The 20,153-nt window shown below is 38.6% G+C and overlaps 1 protein-coding gene across 1 annotated transcript in view; it reads right to left on the bottom strand.

Annotated features, from left to right (window-relative positions):
* Positions 1 to 395: 395 nt before the first annotated feature.
* CPZ (carboxypeptidase Z) overlaps positions 396 to 20,153 on the bottom strand; it is a 34,783-nt gene continuing 15,025 nt past the window's right edge. The window contains exons 5-11 of the mRNA XM_065736147.1: positions 18,645 to 18,841; positions 17,499 to 17,660; positions 11,398 to 11,556; positions 7,552 to 7,687; positions 6,432 to 6,571; positions 3,211 to 3,310; positions 396 to 1,409 (exon numbers count right to left, since the gene is read on the bottom strand). Of these exons, the coding sequence (XP_065592219.1) occupies positions 1,060 to 1,409; positions 3,211 to 3,310; positions 6,432 to 6,571; positions 7,552 to 7,687; positions 11,398 to 11,556; positions 17,499 to 17,660; positions 18,645 to 18,841 (1,244 nt within the window). The 3' untranslated portion in view covers positions 396 to 1,059. The remainder of the gene's footprint in view (positions 1,410 to 3,210; positions 3,311 to 6,431; positions 6,572 to 7,551; positions 7,688 to 11,397; positions 11,557 to 17,498; positions 17,661 to 18,644; positions 18,842 to 20,153) is intronic.

Below are 20,153 nucleotides of genomic sequence, written 5' to 3'. Positions count from 1 at the left end.
AATGTTTAATGAAAATTTTAGATATCCAAAAAACATTTCTGAGAGAGGATAGCATCTTGCAAGACAACTATTTACCTATTAAACTTTCTACGATAATTTCATTATTAATCCTGTGGACTAAAGACTGTGATATTAACATCCTAAGCATAATGTGCCACGTTCATCACAAATTACTTTATGTACTTTTCCACATCATAGGTTATGTGTATTTCCATTAGTAAGCAAATATTTAAGTGTTTTGCTTTACTTACTAATTTTTTTTTCAAATTATATTAACATTTATATATCATAAACACTGAATATTCACAGTTCTTGCACAACTTTCCAAGCATATTTCTTGATTTTATGTGTCTATTAATGCAAGAGAGTTTAAAGAACTGAGTACTTTTTTTTTTATTATGTATGTCTTTAAAGGATAATTTCTGAAACAGTACTTGGGAAAACATTATTTAATGATTCCTCATAAATAGTGGCCTGACTATGAGCAGCCCACCCTACTGAACATGCTACATGCTCAGACACAGATTTATTTTCATATTCCTAATGATTTTTTTCAGTCCAAAATCAATACTAATGTCAGACAATGGACTTCAAAAATGACTGTGAGATATATTAGAAGAGTTAATTAATGGAACCTAATATACTAAAATAATGTAAAAAGAGAAGAGATTTCTGAAAGTTGATTTTAGTATGTGGTCATTAATGTGTTAAGGCATGTACAAAAAATGCATTAAAGGATCAGGAATATATTCCTGCAGGTACTTAGAACATAATAAATAATGAATGTGATGATTAACTACATGGGCAGAAGTACAGCATATTACTAGGAAAAAGACTACATAAAACCTGGCTCTTGAATGGGTGTGCACCATTGCTTTTAATATATAAAAACACTTGAACAGACTCACTTGTGTGTGAAGAGAAAACAAAAGAAGCAAGCAGGCTCGAATTAACATTGTACTTTCAAAATGACATTTAAATATTGCAAAGAGCAATCAGGGCACATGGAGCTGGGTGGAAGGGCAGTAGAATAAGGTGAACAGAGCATGATGGCACTGTTCAGTGCTGTTTAAGCAGCCAGAGAGGTTTATGCAGGCCTAGAGAGCTGAAGTAGGACCACCACCAGGGCTTCTCCCTGACCTGTTGTGATCCTCCCTGAGCCTGTGCATGTTGAGCATGAGGGTCAAACAGTTCCAGTGGGTCATATTGGTCATGCATGTCCTCCATGGGTCGGCGGAGAAGCTTACTAGGCCAAATCTCAACAGGTCGCAGGACAAAGTCAACTCGCCCAGCCCGTTTCATCTTGGTGGGAAGAGTAACTCTTTTCATCACCTTGGTATAACCCATGGCTTGGGCAGTGATTACGTATGTTCCCGGAGGCAGGAGTCGCCAATAATCTCCATCAGCAGCTTTGGAAAGGTGAAGACACAAGAAGACAGAGCTTAGTTGGCCTTCCATCCTTTATAGATACATTCTCATGAATACATACATCCACAGATACACAAACATTTAGGGATCAAGTTTTTAAAGGGCTTTAGAAACAAATCAACACAAGTTTTGAAAAAAGTTCAGACAGAAAACTTTGAAGGACAAAAATACACTCTGCCTTTGAAAATCTGGCCCTTGGGAACTTAAGGAGTAAAATTCACATACAATATTTCAGTAACTGCTCTACTTCTTTAACAAGGAAGTGAGGCTTTCCTTCTTGCTGCTTTCTTATGGGCACAAGGAATAACTCCAAAGAAATCAAATGAATTAAAAACTACGTGAAACTTAAGGAAGTGAAAACAGAATCCAAGCTGCAATATATACATACACATAGCATGTCTAAAGAGGTAAGAAATCATTCTTTTTATTAGATTACATTCTACTACTTTGCAGATGTTATAGCACACAAGAGCATGGAGTGTGAGCTGCAGATGGTATAAATTGCCATTAGTATAAAATGAGTGTAAATTTCCTCCAGCTGAAGGTTAGGCCCCGCAGGCAAAAAGCAAGGAGTTTTAAAATGCAACATTTATTCTCCATTTTGTATTTCCTTTATTTTAAATGCTATGTTTCTTAGCTCAGTTAATGTTGCATTAACGTTATTTTCCCATTGAATTATTCAGTCCTTTTTTTTTTTTTGACACTGAAATTTAAGGATGTATTAATCATATGACATTTTTAACACCTAGCACAAGAGCAAATGTTCTGTTTCACTTCAATGTAAAAAAAAAAATTATTCAACCCTTAATTCTTTAAATGTCCATTGCCAATGTAAAGCCATTGTCTGGGAAGAAATTCAAAAGAGATCCTAATTCATGCCAGGGTCTCCCATCACTTTCAAGAATCTGCATTATTTCCACTATTGCAATGTCTATAACGCTTTTTTGTTTTATTTGTGGTGGGTGTTTAATTTTTCCTTTTTTTTCTAAAAGCTGGAAGGCATCCACTACATTTTAAGTCATTCTGGCTTCCCAAATTGATTCAACAGCTATCAATACAGAAAAATGTTACTACTAATTTCTTATGTTTCGCACTCCTATGGCCTATCCTATTCCCATTGAAATCAATAATAAAATGAAAGCCTTTATTCCAGAGCTCAGAACTTTAGGTCTGTGAAAATTAGCAGTTGCACATGTCTAGATATGTGGTTATCAGCTCACAACAGTGAACACAATTCAAAATCCTTTGTTTGTTCTTTTTTTGTTGTTTTCCATTTCATATAATCACTGTTCACAGATCACATATATTTATACAGTTATTCACATGAAAAAAACATCACTTGACTTTCAAACACTGCATTTATTCCAGTTCCTAAAGTCAACACAGATATTACTATACATTCTGTATCTCCTGCTCATAATTTCTCATTTTTCAATTTTCCATGAATACAAGATGGACAGAGTAGTCCTTGCTATTCCTCCAAACATGAACTATGTACTTCTAGGTAGATTTCTGAATTTCCCTAATTCACATTGTTTTTGATGGCTGGCTGACAGTTTCATGCAGAAGTTTTAACTGCAAGTACTGTGTCATCCCAGAAATATGACAGACTCCACAGCCAGTTTAATGTACGTACTCTACTACTTTTCTCAAAACAAACACAGAGCTGAGCCTTGACTTCTCAGTGAGGTGACATTTCCATCAGATATGACAAGATTTTGCAGGTTCACTTCTCAATGCTTTCACTCTGCCCCAGGAAAAAATCTGAAATAAAAATGTTACCTGTGGTGATATCATGCTGGATGCCTCTGACTGAAATTCGAGCATTTTTAATTGGGTTGCCAAATTTATCAGACACAATTCCTTTTATTCCCCGATGAACCTGGCAAGGGATAGCAAAGATAGATAGGAGTCATTGATCATAGTACTATCTCCTAATATTCTACCCATGTAGAGAAGAGACAGCTTTCGAGAGGTTTGACCCATTACAGAGGATCTTGGGTGCTAATAACTCTTCTGATCACATCTATGTAGATAGCTCAAAAGCAGCAGTAACTTCTTGGAGAGAACTGATGATAAGGGAGAATTGAACGAGTGCTTTCCCAGGGTAGGCGTGTTACTGTGCACTGCAAGGAGGGTTCCTCCTCTGCACAAATGAGTGGTATCTCATGGTACAACCACAGCATTTAAAGACTCTTGTTGATTGCCAACCCCAGACCCAGAACTGGAAAGAAATGAAAAATTATATCTGTAAGAATCAATCTGATGCTCTACACACAATGTAAAGGCATCACTGGTGCTACGAGCAGAATCAAATCAGCATGGAGCAGTGGCCCTCAAAGTGCAACATTAAAAGATGTGCAAAATAAATCAAAATCATGCATAATTCTTAGCTTGCAGAGAATACCACACATAAACAATACACTGTCATGCCGGCAGCAAATCAGTTAATGGAGTTTTACAAACAAATCAGGTTTTTTTTATTAGTTGAAATAGATAGTTTTCATTTTCTTCCACTTCTTCCTAAAGGATCGCAGAGTGCTTAGAGATAAAGAAACAAAACTGCACAACTGTCTTGTATTAGACATACTTTCACTGTTTTAGAGTAAAAACATACGAATAAAAGAATAACATGAATTCCAAATTAAGGAGAAATTAGAAGAAGATAAATATTTGAAAATGTTACATTTAACTCTGTATTAATATTATTAAATAAGTGATCCTTAATATTTATGCAATCCCTAATGCAATATTTTAAAATCATTTTCAACACTCATTTATGAATGTTAATCAATATATATCCCTGAATATAGTTATGAAACTTAATATTTTTATTTAATATCAGTAGATAAGAATATTTCAGGAAAATCTTTAGTTACTTTAGACTCATCATTTCCATGCTGCCTACTCATCACTACATGTCAGACTGTCATGATAGCAGTGTGTATAATATCCTTTTTCTCTTCACTACAAGCACAGGACCCAGCTGGTTGAGCTGATGAGAAATGTGTTTGGTGACAAACTAAAGAGCAATGTGAATTCTGTCAAATGAAGAGGTGCGCTAACAGCTCACTTTATTTAAGGATCTTTAGCAGCTTTCGAAAATGGAAATATTTTCTATTGAAACTCTGTATGTTTTAATTGAAAAGTGATTCCATTTCTGTTTTTCCCATGAATCACTATGATTAACTTGCAATGTTCTTTACTTATTTTTCTCCCTGACTTTAAAGAACAAAGCATCAAAGCAATGCAGAAAAGTACAGTGGGAAATAGACATGTTTAAAAACAAGCAGTTGAATATCTGACTTTATGGTAACTTTTTAATATGAAGCTTGAAAAATATTTAGTATAGTCCAATGACAGCAGGTTTTTATTTAAGGTGAGATTCTATTGTCACTGTTATGTAGCCATTCCATACGAGTGGAGCAATTCACTGATGGATTTAGGAACAACTGAGTCCCAAGTCTTCAAACTCGTCCCTTAAAAAAGATTAAGATGATGAACTGCAATTTACTTCATTGAACTTGAGGATTTATCATATGCATATAGTGGGTAAATTTGGTCAGAAGAGTCATCTCTGAGCCAAATCAAATTTACACTGTAGACATACTCAAAGTAGTATGACCTCATCCAACTTCAATAATAATTTTGCAATTACAACATGAGAGGATAAAAATGACAAATACGAAATTTCTTTAATGATGTTGATTTGGTTTGCTTTATTAAATACTCTGGTTTTGGTTTTGCCTCAGGTCTGTGCCATGTACTTTTCAGAGTGTTTTTTGTACAACTTCCAATGGGGAGAAGAGATCAGCATTTACGAAAATGAATACTACTTCAGTGTGTTAAGCCAAGGAGATTTGTACACACACAAACCAGCCTGGAATATATCAGAACAAGAAAAGTTAGAATTGATTATGGCAGACTTAATCCTTATCAGGAGTAATTCAGTCATCCTTATCTATAAAGTTGTTTTGCTTACTGTCCTGCATTTACTCAAAAAGCTTTTCCGGCACAGACTTCTACAGTATCTCACACTATAAAAATCCTTACATCTTGAAGGCTTCAACTGCAATATATATGGATTTAACCCAGCTCCATTTGGATTCACTAAAACTCATTTTCATCAGACAGCTGTAAAATGAAATGAGTTTGGTGGTCTGTACTGTAGACTTTATTGAATGATGATACTTACCACAAGTAGCAAGAGGTTGCTTAGAAAGGCAATAAAAACACTCCTAACTATTTTAAATGACTGTGTACTCTATCAAAATAAGGCATGACAGAAATCTAATCTACTAATGGCTGAGAGAAAGAGGAGCAACTTCTGTTTCTGTATTCACTTACTTATTGTCAGTGAGGTATTTGTTTTTGTTGAGCTCAAGCTTATTATTAAAAATGACTTTTAGATGTCTTGCTTTAATGCTTACAGACATATAGTTGTCCCTTTAGAAAATGAGGCCTCAAACCTTTCAAACTATTTTCATCTAAAAATTGAGCTAAGCAGTGTGGAAACAATACTTCTAGCAAGATTCTAAGAACTCCCCATTTCAACTGAATCCATATCTCCTGCTGCTGTACAGCAGAGTTTGGGCTATGCACATGGAATATGAAAGTGAAAAAGGCATAAGAAGCTTTCTGGAAAACAGATCTCTTGCCTTATTCTTCAGGAGAAAGACTGATCAGTATTTTTCTGCGTGTATTTTTTTTTCCTAGCAATAAATTTAGAACAGTTGATATATAACGTTGCACAAAGTATTTACAGACCATTCCCTTTTTCCTTGTTTTAAAGTTCTCCATCTACATCATTCCTGCAAGACAAGGCAAATATTATCTATGTGGCCTGTCAGACAAGTGGAGGCCCTGGGCTGCAGGTGGAATGTGATGACTGATTTAGTGCTATCAGTGATAACTAACCAGGGAAACAGCAACGAGGGAAATATTGACAAAGAAAATAAGAAGAAAAAACATAAGCACCAAGGTCTGAAAAAGCACAGTCATACCATCTCCATGTAGTTCAGTAGGGCATCTCTGTTTTCATGCCAGATTGTAAACAGTTCTTCCTCCAAAGGAAACTTTTCACATCCTACCTCCACAGTAACTTCAAAGCAATTTGTATGAAGGTAATTAAAATCTGCCATACCTGCAGGTTCAAAAAGATAAAGAAGAGATGAAAGAGAAACCATTTAACTCTGAACTGTAACTTTGCTGTTGCAGTTGGTGGAATGCAATGTCCAATACATATACATTATTCAACACATTCAGAACATTAGAAGTTGTTTCAACTGCAAATTAATTAATGACTGTGACACTACTTTCCAGAGGAAAAAACAAACAAACAAACAAAAATTTCAATACATTTCAAGTATTGTTCACCTGACCAAGAAGCAGCAATAGAAAGATAAGAATTGGCTAATCACAGTAATTGGATAATCAGCTATATTAGACATGATTTCCAAAGGTCATCTGGAAAGAGATGGCCTTTTGCCACTAGAACATTCAGAAATGTTTCTGTACAAAAGGCTTTGGATATAATTTTCAGAAGAATGTAAGTCTAAGATATTTAAACTTGATTCTCACTCATGCCTTGAATCTTTCTGAATGCTGGTTTAAGAGAATAATTTTGAGAACTGAGTTCAGTCTCAAGACATGATTGAAGTGCTTCTGAAAATGTTGAGGAAAGCAAATTAATAGCCTAAGCACAGATAAATGGAAAGTCTGTGTCTGCTGTTTATTTAAACAACTTGAAAAAGAAATACTTTCAGGAAGAAGAATACAAATCCAAAAAAAAAAAAAAACAAACCTATGGTAATAATGTATAGCAGTATGCATTTATTCCTGATTTTCAGATTTTAGAACTAGAAGAATCTTATATACAATAATAAATTTGACCCTTGTACAGCTTTTTAATTTTCTAGATTTTTCCAGGATGAAATATGTCCTGTGGCAACTGGAAATAAATGTTAGCAACATACATATCATTATTTAAATCCCTTACAAATGACTTTCTGGAAGGATCTGATCTAAAGTAAACTGAATAAAATTATTTCTGTCAAGCCCATGTGTCTCATAAAGGTCGTATAGAGGTTTTACCTCACTTGATATGAGGTAAAGTGGTTTTACCTCCAGTGAAGCTGTACCACTCAGCACCATTTATAATACCTCCACGTTTTACAAAATTTCCACCACAACGATGTTCCGATCGGTCTGAGATGACTGGATGTGCATCAGCATAGGCTTTTGCCAGCATTTTAAACATCTGTAACAAATGGTTTGAAATAAACAGTAAACGTGTTAGCCTTCAGTCATGGATGTTGCTGCTAGAAACTCTTGCTGTTCTATGCCCAGACAATGAGCCACTCTGAGTCCTCGAGGCTGATGGAGAGGGAGAACCTCTGTGCATTATATTCAGCCAGAAAGCTTTCACCTGCTTTCTTCTGCAAGGTGTTTCTCTGCAATCCAATTTATCTAGCCAACACAAAATAACTGTTGATTTTTATAACACTTGGCTTTAACCTATCTGAGGCATACATAGTGGGTTTGTTTGGTACATCTAAATCCCAACTTTAATAGCTGAAATCAGCTCTCCCCATTATGTTCTAGCTGTTGCTATTTTTACTCTTTCAGAAACACCTACACCAGCCTAAACCCCATGAGATCTTTGCATCAGCTACTGATGATTAAAATAGACAGTGTCAATTTGCTTTGCACTTATCATTCTCACAGGACAACCTGCCAGTTTAATCTCAATGACAGTTGCTTCTTCATGGGGCAGAAGCCATTCCTAAAAATAGGATAGGATGTAGAGATGGAGTATGTCACCAGCGATCTCTTAAGAGTGTTAATAGTGATGAAGAGCAGCTGAGTCACCACCCAGAAAGGAAAAGTGATGGGTACATGAAGCCAAGACAGAAGAAGCAACAGTGACCTGCCATTTCTTTGAATCAGTTTTGTGTCATTTTTTCCAATGTTTATTCGAAGTTTTAACAGAAATACTCCCATCTATTTATTTGATTTGAATCTCATCAACAAAAACTACAATTCCAGATTTCAGCCCTGAAATGACAGCAATTGTGAGGAGCCACCAGATCAGATCAGATTTATGTGTTTCATTACACAATTCTTAAGACAATATGCAGGGAATTGAGTGTCTTAAATCTTAGGTCAATTACAACCCAAACCATTCTATGATTCTATGATTACATGTAAAGAAAATTTGCCAAAACCTTTCTGATTGACAGAGTAGATGTGATTGGCCACAGACCTCAAAATAATACTGTGTTCATATAGAAGAGGGCATTATATAAAAAAACACAAAGGGAGAAAATGAGGAATTTTGGAAGCATGATGTTCATTTGCTAAAATGGGGTGCATGCTGTTACATGAAAACAGTGATCTCACTGATCGTCATGGGTTGGGTTTTTAGAGTGGGAGAAAGGGAAAGCTTTCATTCAGCAAAGGGAGTGAACTTGACTCCATTTTAGTGTGGTTTTTTTCTGCCCCAGTGGTCACAGGGATCAGTTCCACTTCTTGTGTAACAAAAAGCAACAATAGCCTGCTGGAAACAGCAGACAAAAAAGTGGAAGGTTCTGCATTAGGTTAGGTGAAAGAGATGGAAGAACATGGCATAAGGGCATGGGGCGGCTTTGAGACTCCTTGGTCCCAGCAGTTAGAAGACCAGTCTTTAATGCAGATTAAAGAGGCTTGAAACCTCCCACTGCCAGGAGGTTACCCATATCACTACACATTCATTATGAGAGACGTACAGAAGAGGCAGCATCCAGGAGCTTTTACAGTCAATGAGATCTAGTTCAAATGTCCTTTGCAGAATTTGACTTTTGAATTTCTGAACATTATCTGCACTGCAGTATTTCACCCAGGGCTGCAGCCAGGGGTGTAAATTTGCCTCACTTCCCCTTGCATGGTGCATTTGGAAGGTCAGTGTTCAGAACAAGGGATACAGCTAATGTATGGCAGCTAAAACATGCTGCAATACTTCAGGTTGCCAGTGTCCTAGCAGCAGACTTTACTTAAATGCAGGTCACTTCACGGGTACACATTTTATAACTTTCTGAGCAAATGCTAAGTGATGCTGGTTATTAAGGTTCCCATGCTGACTCACTGAAAAAGTTATTTTAAACTGAGGACATCCCTAGCCCTCCCCTTTATGTTCTGAACTTCCAAGTCTGAAACTAGGTTCCCAGACTTGTTAGCTACTGACTATGAAGCCATCCCAGCGTGAGGTCCGGTGTCTTACACTGTTGCAATTCCACCTCATTCAAACATTGTAGTTGTGTGTCATTTCATTCAAAAGGAACACACTCTCCCTGAGTGAAGACAATCTCACATATAAACTGTTGGATGAGGCATGTGTGGCCGCAGTCTTGCAGCATCTCTGTGCTAATTGGGACACCTCTAGCCCAGGTAAGGGGACATACTTGTACTTGTATGTGTTTGTGACGTCCACTAGAGTTTCTGACTTCTCACCAAGAGCTCCGGTAGTCACTGTCACCCATCAGACGTTTCTTACATGTGCTTTTTAGTGTGCAGTGCCTGGCCTGTTTTATGGCTAAATCATCGTTATGCACACACAATCAGTGCACTTCATACTGCTCAGAAGAAATGAACTGATATAGAAAATGTTAAATAGTGATGAATATTTAATAGACGGTGGTGAGAACTGTCACTTTAGAAGAGATTTAGCCCAGTGATGTGCTCTAAGATAAGGGATATCTCCAGTCAAAGACCAACTTCTGCTGATTTTCAATTGCTGTAACTGGGTAAGGAACCACATTTACTTAAGAGGCCAGGGACACTTTTAGCATACGCTAGAAAGATAAAGAGCTGGCTCTTCTCCTAGTGGGCTTGTCAGCAATGAATACTAGATTGAGGAAATCAAAGGGAAATAGGATAGACAGCAAAAAATTTTACAGAAGATTTACAGTGATTCCCAGCTGAGGAATCTGAGACAGGAAAACCATTCCTATTCATCTGACCTGGAATAAATGTTACAAGGCTGCCACCATACGGCAGTTAGCCTTTTTGTTTCCACAGATTTCAACAGAAAATAACACTTTTGATGAGGCTTGTTTCTATCATGCTAGGAAAATGGGTAAAAATAGCAGAGCTTTCATCCTTTATATAGGGAAATCCTTACTTTTCTTAACCCGGCTCTCCTGAAAGTGTGTTTGGCCTCACAAAACATGAGTAAATTTTTACACATTGATCTGATAGCCTGTATTTTAGAGCATATTAAGTATAATTTTTCTGTTTTGTTTTGTTTTTGTAGTAATGCCTCCTATTTATTTACATGGAAACTACAACAGATAAAAAGAACTGAATAGCACTCTATGGCAGAGCAAATTCTCAGCTGCAAAATATTTTTTTCCTCATATTCACCACTGTCAGTTGCTCATTTTCACCAGTAATGACCAAGAGCCTGCATGCTGCACTTGAAAATAACTGCACCAGCAAAGGTCAGTGACCCATTGTCACTGTCACTTCCACTGAAATGCTCCACCCTCCACTTCACTGTGCTCACATCCACTGTTTGGTCTTCATAAACAATCAGCAAATGTTGATTAATGTCAATTTTTCCTTGTGGAGAAATTAAATGGCACACCCCTGCTTCATACACACTTCCTTCCATGCAAGACATCACTCCATCAGGCTGCCCCTCACATGGCAACAAAATGGAATGGAATATTGGTGGGAAGGTTCGGCCTCTACTGCCATATCATCAACACCTGTCTCTGATGTCATGCATCAACATAATAAAATAGAAGGTATTACTTTTGGAGGAGCCCTCATATACCTGCATATATAAAAATGCAACCAAAGCATGGCTGAAGTATACATATGCAACCTATACAAACCAAAGTTAAGTTTGCTACTTTTAAAATAATCTTCTCCCACAGTTCCACATATAAAAACCGTATCAATACACCTACTGTACAAAAATCATCTTACCTTCTCATCAGGAGTAGGGGAGAACTCTTTTTCTTCCATAGGATGCCTTGAGTAGTCATAAGGATAAGTCACAACCAGCTCACCCCCATGGAGGCTGGCAGAGAGCACAAACGGGATGGACCTCATCCACTTCATGACTGCTTTAGTCTCAGGTGCTACCTGAAAACCAGGAGGAAAAACAGCCGTAACTAATTGTTTAGCTCCGAAGGGGTTTGGTCTTGAGCAGGACAAAGCGCAGTGAAGAAGAGTGTGTCAAGGAGGAGAATGATGAAGCTCTTCAGCTCTTCCATTCCAAAGATTGATGGGGGGAAAAGTGTCAGTTCGCTCCAGGGAACAGATCATAGAAACATAGAATGTTTTGAGTTGGAAAGAAGCCTTACAGTTCATCTAGTCCTACCCCTGCAGTGAACAGGGGAACCTACAGTTTGACCAGGTTGCTCAGAGCCCTCTTCAGCCTAACCATGACTGTCTTGAAGGATGGAGCATCCACCACCTCTGTGTACAACCTGCTCCAGTGTATCACAGCCCTAATTATAAAAAAATGATGAGATGAGACATACTGTTTTTACATCCTTATAAACCAGAAGCAATCACTGTGGGGGAAAAAAAAAAAAAGAGAAAACAACAACAATACAAAAACATTGACAGAAGCATATTTTGTTGTCACAGCAACATTTTCAGCAGTTCCAAGTGATGATGGCAATATTTCTCATGGTGCTTTACCATTATTTGGAAAACAGACTTATTTTCTAATTACCATTTCCGAAACAGCAGGTTTTACTTTGGAAGGACAAGATGGGATACAAGGATCAATTTGTAATGCCCAGCACTTACTGGAAATCGCATCTCACATACTGACCTTAGCTCTGCAAATAAATGGAAACTAGTGCATATAACACATGGCAACCACTGCAGGTCACTTGCAGGGAACTGCTGCAAAAAGACACAAAAACTGTCTTTATGACAATGCATGCGAGCTGACAGCTGCCTGGGAGTGGGGACCAGACCTCGGGGATATCCCGGGCACGGGGGGCTCCGTCCCACTCCGGTCTGAGGAGCGATTTCCCAGTTCCGCTTCGGCATTGGGGAATTCTTCGGGGTAACAGTGTCACCTGGTGGCTGGTCCCTGCAAGCCCAGACACCAGTCCGTGCTCTTGGAGGTGAGGGTGGTTTCTTTGCAATTTGTGAAGGCATCAGGGAAAAAGAACGTTGTCAGCCCAGACTCGGCTTTGCACACTTGCGGATATGCAAGTTTAACTTAAAAACAAAACAAAAAAAACAGCAAGGTTTGTTACACTAGATTTACTTCAGCATTTCTGCAGGACTGCCACTACTGCTTGTCTCCCTTTGCATTGATTCCATCCACAGTCAGGAATTTGTCCAACCAGGATCCTGGAGGGGCTAATACTCAGTGCAAGGGAGCCAAGTGCCTCTAACATTTGTGCTACATAGCTCAAAACACAATACATACATAACATAAAAAAATAAATAACACCCTAAAGACCTAAACATTAGGTTCACAGCAACAGTAATTCCTGTTTTCTTTGCATCAGTCCTTGCATAGATTCAACTTTTGGATGAGGTACATCTAAATGCAGCTTTACATGTGCTGGGATATTGACAGCCACACTAGGAAATCACACTTTTTTACATATATTCCCTTTATACGTCCACTCACAGCTCCAGATTAATCTGCATATGATTTGGGTGCATTACCTGTGCTGCTTGAAAAGTCTGTACCTTGTATTTGGGTAGTAGGAACATGAGGGACATGACTTTGCTGCAAGTTAAATCATCAGTGGGCAGATGGTTGGACTTGTGATCCTAGTGATCTTTCCCAATCTTGATGATTCTATGATTAAGAAATGTGTGAGTTGCAGCTAGTGTATGGACACAAGGTTGTGCCACTTGCTCACAACCAGCAATGCTCTTTACAAGAAACCTAATTCAGGCTTTTTGTATAACTGTGAAGATTAGTTTCCTGAATAGGCATGACCTGAAAAAAACATTTTGAAAGTCAGATAGAGAGTACTCCAGAAGGAAAGGGTACTCCCTGCCCCATGTGCAGCTGCCCAGCCAGGAAGGACATGCCCAGTGCCAGAATGAGCCCTACTTTCAAACAGTGCTCTTAGATCTTGATAAGATTTTAGCTGCTTATGTCATTCAACACTCAAGGGTGAAATTAGAATTTTGGCTCGGAGAGCTCTGATATTCTGCCCCCTCCTGCTTAGCTGACTTGCTCACTAGATACCTGCATAAGCTGCAATCACTGCTGTGCCACAGAGCCAGCAGCTCATTGAACAAAACTTGGTGGAAAAATAGTAATTTCAATGTCACTGTTTTTATCCTAATCGCATTTCAGCAACATTATGTTCTATGATTAAAGCTCTGAAATTTGTATACCCCTTTTTATCTTGGTTCAGATCCCTTGGATGATATCAAATTCTGTATGCCTCACTCTGGCCTTCAACTGTTCATAGGTTTTTACTATAATGTGGATTCTGTGCTTGCTTTTCATTTTTTTTCACCTAGGCTCCTGTTTCTTAGTCAGAGGAAATCAATCTTAAGGTATCCATCTCACAAGAACAATTTGAGATATAATTAGAAAACAGCTAAATTATTTGGGCATAATTACAGTGAATGTGCACCGCCTTTTAAAACCCAAATCTCGTTTTTATCAACTATACTGCAATTAGTTACTGTCTCCATAGCTGTCAAAGGTTTCTTCTTTCCCTTTTAGAAACAATAAGGTTCATTTTTCTAAATGTTATCCTGGCCTCCACTGGCACAGACCACCAAATACTGTTTGAGTCAAGCCAATTTAACTGGATTCACTTCAAATGAAGCCTGAAGTCTCTCAGACCTAGCACTCAGACCCCTTATTTCAATAATTCAGCATAGCAGGGAACAAAAACCATTGTACAGTAAGGACTGGAGGGAGGTCAGAGTTCTCCTGAGATTATGAAATTGGCTGGGACCACACTTTCCATTTTCTGATCTTTATACAATGTCCTGCAATACCCACATAATTACTTTAATAAGGCAGGTAATAAACATTATTAAGTAAATGAAAGCTGAGGGACTGGTGTTGAAATGCATGATCTAATGCTTTCGCATACACAAAGCTGACTTCTGTAAGAGCCATGGGTTTGTCTGTCTGACAGAATTGAAGCTCCTTATGGGGGAGATGCTTTGCTGCTCTGTGACTACCACCAGTGGAGGAGAAGAACTCAAGGTGGTAAGACCATTTACCACTATGTTTCTGAACCATGAGTAACTGCAGTTATCAAGGAGATTTTGTGGTGCCTTCCAAGCCGCTAGTTTTCTTCTTTATTCTGCAAAGCTCATGGATTAAGAGATACTTTAGTATTGTTTAGGTCAGGATCCACTTTGGGTTCAAGACAGCATCTAGAGGTACTCCAAGTCCTTTGGTGATATGAGGGATGAATCACTGAACCATCACCTTATTTCTATTTCTTTTTCCTGAGCAAGGACAAACCTGCAGGAGAAGGGCTGTCTTTATACCCCAAGGCCTATCCACACAAAGACAGACATCAGACAGAAGGAGTTTCGGTGCCAAAGCTTTCTAGTCCCTTGCCTGTGGTGACAGACACATGGGGATAATAAAGGGCAGAACTGGTGACAGCAGGAGTGGTATCTGTGGGAGAAATGTTAAGTCTGTTTCCAATTAGCCCTCTATAAACTGCTCTGATGATATACAACATCTATGGAAACTAAACACCTCTTTGTAACTTTGTGGGAAGCTGCCTGCCACTAACTACCCCAAACACCACCAGGGAGAACAGGACAGACACAGAACTCAGAGGAGGAACCAGGGAGGTCAGGGACAGAAGATCCAGATAGTTATGAGTATTCTAGGCTGCACAGGGGATAAGCTCACAGGGAACTATCATGAAGAGGGATGAAGGTCACCTTCTACTTTCCTCAGGTGTGCTTGGGCCTTCAGCCCTGCACCTCTGGATGCAGTGAGACAGAGGGTACACAGCTGGAGGCAAATTTCCATTCCTTCCTCAGAGTCTGCTGCCCAGTTACTAAATCCAGTCTGAAAGGACAAAAGCAGTTTTCTTGGATACCTCAGTGGTAAAGGCATTTTCAATTAACTTTTCAAATGTGTCAAACAGGACTTCTATACTTCTGTATTCTGTCTGCTCAGGGGACTTATACAGCCCATGAAAGAGCTCCTAAGGCAGGGAACAAGTCCTTGCAAGCATCTCCCCTCAGGGAAGCACACATATAGATATGGATCAAAAAACCTGGCAGATAACAGAGCTGCAATTGCATGGAATTGCCAGCCTTGACAGGATTGAGAATAAGAGTTTGCTTTCAAACCAGGAACCCAGCAAGAAGCTCTCACCAAGAGAGACAGCTTCCACAAATGGACTTGAAGTAGCATAGCTAGTCCCAGTAAGCTAGAGGCATATACAATATATTTGTAATGACTGTTGTTTTAAAATTTTCTGTTACTGAGCATGTTCTAGGTAAATATTACTTTGTGCTGTAAATGCAGGCAGGTTCCTATTTAACTGAATAATCCTGGATTGCCATTTGGGAATAGGATAACGGATATATTGAAGTGAGCTAAGTTTGGAGATTTACTGTGAAACACAGGCATTCCTAGTCAAAGTTCTGTCTTTAAAGGGAGGGAAAGAGAGTTTCCTTAAAAGAGAACAGGGATGGCTCGCCGAAGTCCAGTCAGAAAAGTGGGAAAGCAAATCCTTCATGAGACCAAGTAAACCATGAAAAAACTACAAAGCACAAGTGGAATGACCTGAAATGATTCCCTCTCTAAACATTTATCCTAGTATACATTTTGTCAGCTGTTTTCATTTGACCTCTGGTTCTGTTTCACATGCTCTCAAATCTTCTTTCCCATCTGAAGCTCTGTAAATTACTTGAATTTACTGTTCAGTCTTATCAGTCATTGTTTAGGCAAAAGTTGGAAATTATTAAGCACATGACCTAGAATTCTTGCTAATGACGTGAGCTGAGATCTGTACAATAAAATGCATAAATTACAATGAACATCTTGAGATGAGTTATGTTGAAAATCAATGATCTGATATAAAGTGCAGTGTTAAGTTCCTCAGAGCCTTGCATTATCATTCCCACATTATCCTGAGGAAGTGAGGTGCTCTTACCCACATGTCACTACCGTGAAATGAGTTACCAAAGTGTTAGGGGAACATTAGAGATCTTCTTGGGATATAGAACAGCCCTCATATGAGAACACCTGTAGAAAAGTATAAATTCATAGCATGCTGTCTCAGATCTTTTGCTAACACTGAATACAGCTGCTGAAACAGTCCTGTTCCCCATGGAAACTCTGGGCATCACTTAGTGAGGATAAGTGAAAGGTCCTGCAGTGTTTTTTTCCATTCTGCTTCCTGAGTCTAGAGGTGGCAGCAACTCTCCATTCCAGCACCACTGTCACCCAAGTGTATTTTCCCACTGTTCCAGCTGTCTGTAGTCATTTATAACCATTGTATTTGTGGAAAGCATATGCCACATGACTTCATGCTAAGCCTTTTTATGGTTTCCAAGGCAGAAACCACAGTTGCATCAAACCTGTAGAGTTTAATGCAATGAGATACAAGTCTGACAATCACAGAATTATCTTTTTTGGCAGGGACCTCTGGATACCACCTAAAACTGGACACAGTACTCCAGATGTGGCCTATCCAGGGCACAGTAGAGGGGGAGGATCATCTTCCTGCACCTGCTGGCAATGCTTTTCTAAATGCAACCCACAATATCGTGAAAGTCTATAAAAAAACTTTTCAACATACTACCTCAGTTTAAATCACTAACAGTGAATTGTTACATGACTGTGACCATTCCTAACTGTTATTATTCTTAATTTATAATAGCATCATCCCAATTATCAACAAATTTTCCCAGTGATTTCTGACACCAGCCTCTCTGGCCAGACCTACACAAGGATTTTACATGGCAATTCTGAACCTGTCAAGTTTAGTCCAACATATAAAATCTTATTGCTAGAGAATAACCTAAGACCAAGAAATCTTAGGCTCTTATTTCTGAGCTGCTCTGTATGTGATTTATAAATCTGTAATTCATACCTTACCCCACCAGTAGGATTGTGGAATGGGTATATGGTCCAGGCGGGCACCACGAATCCCAGCTCTTCTGTAAGCTTCTGAAGTCAGATCAGGGAAATTTCTGTTCAGGTCCAAGTTCTGAGCAGTCTGCCGGCCGATCACCCATCCGTTGTAACCAGCTCCCTAAAATGTAACATAGAAGCTCAGTTCAGTACACCTTTGTGAGAAAAGGAGATGTTTAAAATATTATTTCATAATTATCAAAGTTTTAAAATACGTCAGAGATAAGCCAAAAATGAATATGCAGTCAAAAAAAAAAAAAAAAAAAAAAAAAAGAAACCATACTTATTAAATATTTCTTATCCCCATGTTTGTCCTTACTAGCATATGAGAGCTATTTCACTCACCAGTGATGTGACTCATGAGAGGAGCACAGCAGTTTCTTACTCAACACAGAGCAACATGCAGAGTGGGTTAGAAGAGAAGAAAAGAAAAAACAAAAACATTACATCTCTTGCTCAAAGAAAAGTTCAGGCAGAATGCAATACCCCAGTATCATTCTAATAGGTAGAGCTCACCACTTGAGAGACTCAAAGAAAGAAAAGTCAAGCTTTCATCTTTCATGTTAATTATGCTATTGAGAGAAGTGAGGTAAAAAGAAGAAGAATGCCAGGCAACATCTAACAGAAATGTTGCTTTCATATGTCTCCTTCAGACATCCGCTGATCTCTGAAAGGTACCATCCTTAGTAAGCCTGAAAGTACAAACCACATTCCCATTGTATTACATCTGCTAGTTTACAAAGGGAATAATATCTATTCCGCAGTGTTAAATTACATTTTCTTACATATTAGTTTAAAAGTCATTAAAGTGAGTCAGTGGGCATCCTGTTCTAGAACTGATAACAGAGACTGTGAAATGTGTGAAAAAGTAGCACAGTCATTCCCACGTCAATGCACTAAGGGAGGAAAAATGGCAAACATGGCTCTGCTTGCTTTGAAGGTCTGTTAGTATTGTCTTCAGAAAGCAACCTACTCCCATAGCAGTTTGGGAGTCCAGCTGCTGGTTTTTAGCACTCCCTCCCATACTTGCACTTAATTTGCATTTTCCTAGGGGAAAATATAGAAACAGGAAGCACTGAACATTTCTTTATAAAAATTTGCTTACCTCTTCCGCAGCCAGTTCATACCCATCGGGGTTGAGTGAAGGCAGGAGATGAATTCTGGTGTTATTGATCAAAGTTTGAATGCGAGGGTTCCCGAGAAGATACTCTGAACACAGATACTGCGCAAGGTATATCAGCAGCTCTTTTCCCACAACTTCATTGCCATGCATATTGCCAATGTACTTAAATTCTGGCTTGACTGTGGGATATGAAGCAATGAGATGCTTTAATCTGATTATTCCTGGATGGTTTCCAGAAGAAGAGTAGCATCGACAGCTTACTGACAAAAGTTTTATTTACAGTAATTTAATGCATACATTGCTGTAAACAGTACACCAACTCCAGATGCATTTCTCTCCATTACAAGTCTGTTCAGGAATGACTTAAATATCTTTCCCAATGTGTGAAACAAAGTCCATACTTTCAGGATCACATACATACAATTAGGGGTGATTGTTACTCTAAGCTTTTTATTTCCTGAACTCCTTAGTTGTGATCCTGCAAATGTCAAGCTGGTAGAAAAGGAACAAAACACACCCCTGGCACTCTCACTTAGCTTGGGCAGCTTCGATGCCTTGCATTGTCACCCATCTTAGAAATGGCCTGCAAATGTGTAATATATTACTCATATATTTGGAACATAAATTAGGTAATGCATAAGAAGTGGCTTTTAGGCTAAACAGACTTGGAATAGAGCTATTAGAAACACATAATCTCATGACTTTCTGCAGCTATACTAAAGAGTTTCCACCCTTCATTAGAGACTAATGGAAAGTAGAAAATAGATGCACCCTTTCCTGTCAAGCCCTTCATCTTTGTCTTTGATCCTGTCCATTCCCTAGCAATAGACCTGGAAGGAGGGCTGGCACAGAGCTTTGTACCAGCTTGCTTAAGCTGGCAAAATCACAGCTGTCCTGAGAAACATGAAGCAATAGATTTAGGAGGAAATGGTACGTGGTGTGTTTAACTACCATCTTTTATCATGCTGTATCACAGTTTTGATTTTACAGCCTGATTCAAAGGCTTTGTATTATCCTGGCAAACAGAGTATCATGTAGAAAAGACACCTGCAACTTCTACTCTTTACACACGAGAAAAAGGACAATAGGTCAACAGATAGGAGGTTAGATCTTTGCTGTATTAATGACTTCTGGGATTTTGCTCAAGTTTAAAGGCACCTCAGAGTATCTCCACACCATGCAAGGAAGTATTGGTGAGAGCAATGAAAGCTAACAGCAGGCTTGGCTGCCCTCTCTACCTCCCCAAGGGCGGAGCACACAGAAGATACAGAAGCTTTACCTCAGGTAATAAGTTCAAAAAACTATTTAGATGCATCTCAGTTTTGTGAAACTGCTGAGACTACCTGGATGCTGGAGAACTCTCAAAAATCCTTGTAAAATGGGCAGAAATAAATAATAGTCATATCGGTGTGCCCACATACATGGCCATACATCTAGGAACCAGGAATTTTGGAAATTGCAACTGGGCAACAATTACTGCAGCTAATCATC

Source organism: Cyrtonyx montezumae, unplaced genomic scaffold (genome assembly GCF_038088225.1).
Source record: "Cyrtonyx montezumae isolate F1298 unplaced genomic scaffold, pur_monq_1.0 scaffold_2, whole genome shotgun sequence".
In the NCBI taxonomy this organism is placed as follows: domain Eukaryota; kingdom Metazoa; phylum Chordata; class Aves; order Galliformes; family Odontophoridae; genus Cyrtonyx; species Cyrtonyx montezumae.
The sequence above is the reverse complement of the archived record's forward strand: the minus strand, read 5'-3'. Positions and strand labels throughout refer to the sequence as shown.